This window comes from Centroberyx affinis, unplaced genomic scaffold (assembly GCF_046629955.1).
Source record: "Centroberyx affinis isolate AG114_WGS23_722 - 3 ecotype Tasmania unplaced genomic scaffold, CSIRO-AGI_Caff_v1 ptg006627l_1, whole genome shotgun sequence".
NCBI classification, from domain to species: domain Eukaryota; kingdom Metazoa; phylum Chordata; class Actinopteri; order Beryciformes; family Berycidae; genus Centroberyx; species Centroberyx affinis.
Window position 1 is genome coordinate 32,501 of NW_027283358.1, and position 5,000 is coordinate 37,500.

The window sequence follows — 5,000 nt, forward strand, 5'->3', positions numbered from 1 at the left end:
GAGAGGATGAACTGGTCTAACTTCATGTGATGAGAGGATGAACTGGTCTAACTGTTCATGTGATGAGAGGATGAACTGGTCTAACTTCATGTGATGAGCGGACTAGGGGAAGACAGCCTTCACAGTACTGGCTCCTCCCCTTCGGCTCTAAGGCTCCTCCCACCTTCCAGTGATCATGTGCTCCGTCAGCAGCAGTATGTAACAGTAACAGTTAGCCCCGCCCCCACGCTGGGCGGGGCTAACCCAACCCAGGAAGTGCCGCATTGGCAGCCAGAAGTACCTGGGGTACCAGTTACCATGGTAACTGGCCATACCTAGGTTTGACCATAATACTGGTTCTATGTTTATGTCTGTAGTAACACAGTCTGTTCCTACAGATCCCTCCGCTGTAGCTCCGCCTCCGCCTGACCACAGAGCCCCGCCCCCTCCGGAGACGAGCAGCCAGAGAGAGGCTGAGGGTCGACACAGAGCCGCAGCTCCGCCTGCTATTGGTCCGTGACCGACGACCTGTCAGTCACTAGGAAATCACTAGTGACGTCACTAGTGACATCAGCCACTGAGACCAAAACCTCTCATGGAAAAAATGTTTTGACTTCTTATTTTATCAGAAGTCCTTTCTGGACGTTAGACGTCTCGCCGCCTGCTGCTTCCTGATTGGCTTCAACAAGTACTAACTATACACTGTGTGTGTGTGTGTGTGTGTGTGTGTGTGTGTGGGTGTGTGTGTGTGTGTGGGTGGGTGTGTGTGTGTGTTTACAGGGAACATCTTGAAGATCTGGACTCTGATGGTGGTCAGTCCTCTCTTCCTGTTGTAAACAGGAACAGGAAGTGATGTCGTCCTCAGGTACTGAGCAAACAATACAATCAGCAAAATACACCTGGAGAGAGAGACAACTGTCTGTCTGTCTGTCTGTCTTTCTGTCAGACAGGTTAACAGACAGACAGACAGACAGGCAGACAGACAGACAGACAGACAGACAGACAGACAGACAGAGAGACAGAGAGGCAGACAGACAGAGACACAGACAGACAGACAGACAGACAGGCAAGCAGACAGACAGACAGGCAGGCAGACAGACAGACAGAGAGACAGAGAGGCAGACAGACAGAGACACAGACAGACAGACAGACAGACAGGCAAGCAGACAGACAGACAGGCAGGCAGACAGACAGACAGGCAGACAGAGAGACAGAGAGACAGGCAGACAGGCAGACAGACAGACAGACAGACAGACAGACAGACAGACAGACAGACAGGCAGACAGACAGACAGAGAGAGAGACAGACAGACAGACAGACAGACAGACAGACAGACAGGCAGACAGACAGACAGAGAGACAGGCAGACAGGCAGACAGACAGACAGACAGACAGACAGGCAGACAGACAGAGAGAGAGACAGACAGACAAACAGGCAGACAGACAGATGTCTCACAGCGCTGACAGGCCCCAGTGCGACCCGGCCCTGTCTCCAGCTGTAGTGAAGACAGACAGGCCGATCAGTGAGACAGTTGGAGTGATGGTCAGCGGGCCGATGTATTCCAGCAGCAAACCTGGCAACCCAGACAGACCAACCAGCAACTCCACCACACTGGACACAATGATGGCTCCCTGGATCTGTAAACAACAAATAAGAGATGAGATGAGATGAGATGAGATGAGATGAGATGAGATGAGATGAGATGAGATGAGATCAGATCAGATCGGATGAGATGAGATGAGATAAGATCAGACCAGATCAGATCAGATCAGATATATAGATATCACTTTATTAATCCCTGTGAGGAAATTCAGGTGCAGAGCAGCAGCTGGCAGAACAGCTCCAGGGGAAAATAAGTACAGAAGATAATAAAGAGAAGAGGGAATAAGATTTTTTTTTTAAATAAAGGTAATGTACATAATATAAAACTATAGAGACAGTGCAAAATGCAAATACATGCAAACAATAATACTAATAATAATAATAATAATGTGTATCCATATATACAGTATATGTTGTATATATACATAGTCAGTGGTCAGTTATTAGTGCCGGGGGGGGGGGGGGGGGGGTGTAGGTGTGTCCTGGCTGGTGATTGGTTCCTACTGAGTACACCAGAGTATAAAGCTGCTGCCACCTGTCCAGAGATGTCTCCCTGCTTTAGTTCTGTCTGTGATCGGTCTGTTGGTTTATTGGTCTGTAGAGTTGTTGGGGTGGGTGGCCTTTTGTTAGAGATCCTTTTTCTCCTGTTTTTCCTTGGTTAGGAGTTTAGGTAAGTCTCCTGTAATTTAGTTTCTTTCTTTAAACAGGTGAGATTAGGATACTTGTGTTAGCTTTCTTTTTGTTTGTTATTTTGCCATGTACCCCCTCTGAAGCCTGTTCCCTTAAACAATAAACAGTTTGGAGCTTAAACCTTTTGTTTGCTGGTTGTGTTTGGGAGCAGGGAAGCAGGGGAGCCGTCCTTTCATCTTGCGCCTGGGTTTCCCCCCAGGTCGGGGTATAACAGTGTGGCTGATGCTGTTGGACAGTGAAGCTGAAGCTGCTCCTCATCATCCTCAGCTCATCGTAGAGAGGGTGAGAGGGAGAGTGGGGGGGGGGGGAGAAGAGACTGGCTGCTACAGACTGAACATCTGCAGCAGCCTGTTGCTCATGTTGAAGGACTTGAGTCTCCTGAGGAAGAACAGCTGCTCTGGTCTTTCCTGTAGAGCCGGCAGGAGTCAGAGAACTTCTGTAGGTGGAACGATCCGGAGGTGAAGTCGGAGGTGTAGAGGGTGAACAGGGTTAGGGTGACGGTACGGTTCCTTGGGCCGCCTTGTCTATTGAAAAACAGGTTCAGCTCATTTGCATATTCCTGGCTCCCCTCCACAGATGGACCTGATTGTTTGTAGCCGGTAATCCTTTTCATCCCCTTCCACACCTCCTTAGCATCGTTCTGCTGGAGCTTCCTCTCCGGTCTCCCCGCTAGCTGGTCTTGGTCTCCCTCAGCTCCCTCTTCAGCTCCCTCTGGACAGACTGGACTTCCTCCTTGTCTCCAGCCATGAAAGTTCTTCTTCCTGTTCAGCAGAGCTTTAATGTCCTTTGTGATCCACGGCTTGTTGTTTGGAAAGCAGCTCCACCCTCTTGGTGGAGATGACACTGCCTCAGAGAAGCGGATGTAGTCTGTGATCCAATGGGAGAGACCCTCGATGTCCTCCCCGTAGTCCTGGATCAGCTCCCAGTCCGTGGTCTGGAAACAGTCCTGAAGGGCCTCCTCAGCCTCTCAGACCACACCAACACAGTCCTGGTGGTGGTGGACTGCTGCCTGACCCTGCTTGTACGTTGGTACAAGGTGTATCAGGTTGTGATCTGATCTGCCGAGGGGGGGGGGGGGGGGGGGGGGGGGCAGTACAGCTTGTATGCTTCCTTCACATTGGCATACAGCGGGTCCAAGGTCTTGTTCTCTTTTGTCTTGCAGGTCACACCCTGTGAGGTCGGTCCGGGTTCTGGAGAGCAGGACATGGTTGAAGTCTCCGGTGACTCTCATGAAGGTGCTGAGCTGTTTGTTTATAATCCCGCGGCTGTGGAGTGGGTGATGTCACTAGCGTGCGGCGCCACTGCAGACGGTGGGATGTAAACAACAACAACAACAACAACAACAACAACGGCAAGCAAAAACTCCCAAGGCAGATAGTACGGCCTCAAGCCCACAGCCAGCAGCTCGATATCTGGAGCGCAGATGCCTTCCTTCACAGTAAAGTTTCCTGGTCCTGCAGTCTGGCTCCTCCTCCTTTCTTCTCTCTCCTCCTTTCTTCTCTCTCCTCCTTTCTTCTCTCTCTCCGTCCCGCAGAGCGTGAAGCTCGACCGACCGACCGCTCACCGGGCGGAGAGCTCGTCCGTCTCGTTGGCCGGCGATCTCATGGTTCCCATGACGACCGATGGAAGGTAAGGTTTGAAACTCCTCTTCCTCTCTCTCTTGTTCCTCATCCTCACTCCGGCTCAGTCTCCTGAGCTCCGCTGGTTTTTCTCCGGTGGTGCAGCAGGTTGAGCCTGAAACACAGGAGCCGTCCTCTGTCCGTCTGCTGCCGGGAAACTGACGACTTATAGAGTTCAAGTACCTTCAAATACCTTCAGATACGTTCAAATACCTTCAGATACGTTCAAATACGTTCAAATACGTTCAAATACCTTCAGATACGTTCAGATACGTTCAGATACGTTCAAATACCTTCAAATACCTTCAGATACGTTCAAATACCTTCAGATACGTTCAGATACGTTCAAATACCTTCAAATACCTTCAGATACGTTCAAATACGTTCAGAAACGTTCAGATACGTTCAAATACCTTCAAATACCTTCAGATACGTTCAAATACCTTCAGATACGTTCAAATACCTTCACATACCTTCAAATACCTTCAGATACGTTCAAATACCTTCAAATACGTTCAGATACCTTCAAATACGTTCAAATACGTTCAAATACGTTCAGATACCTTCAGATACCTTCAGATACCTTCAGATACGTTCAAATACGTTCAGATACGTTCAAATACCTTCAAATACGTTCAAATACGTTCAGATACGTTCAAATACCTTCAAATACCTTCAAATACCTTCAAATACCTTCAAATACCTTCAAATACCTTCAAATACGTTCAAATACGTTCAGATACGTTCAGATACGTTCAAATACCTTCAAATACCTTCAAATACCTTTAAATACCTTCAAATACGTTCAGATACGTTCAAATACCTTCAAATACGTTCAGATACCTTCAAATACGTTCAAATACTTTCAAATACCTTCAAATACCTTCAAATACGTTCAAATACGTTCAAATACCTTCAGATACGTTCAAATACGTTCAAATACGTTCAAATACCTTCAGATACGTTCAGATACGTTCAGATACGTTCAAATACCTTCAAATACCTTCAGATACGTTCAAATACCTTCAGATACGTTCAGATACGTTCAAATACCTTCAAATACCTTCAGATACGTTCAGATACGTTCAAATACGTTCAGATACGTTCAGA

At 47.9% G+C, this 5,000-nt stretch overlaps 1 protein-coding gene across 1 annotated transcript in view; it reads right to left on the reverse strand.

Annotated features, from left to right (window-relative positions):
* slc23a1 (solute carrier family 23 member 1) overlaps positions 1–5,000 on the reverse strand; it is a 25,455-nt gene that overhangs the window by 16,776 nt on the left and 3,679 nt on the right. Inside the window, exons 5-6 of the mRNA XM_071512911.1 lie at positions 1,435–1,616; positions 758–878 (exon numbers count right to left, since the gene is read on the reverse strand). Of these exons, the coding sequence (XP_071369012.1) occupies positions 758–878; positions 1,435–1,616 (303 nt within the window). The remainder of the gene's footprint in view (positions 1–757; positions 879–1,434; positions 1,617–5,000) is intronic.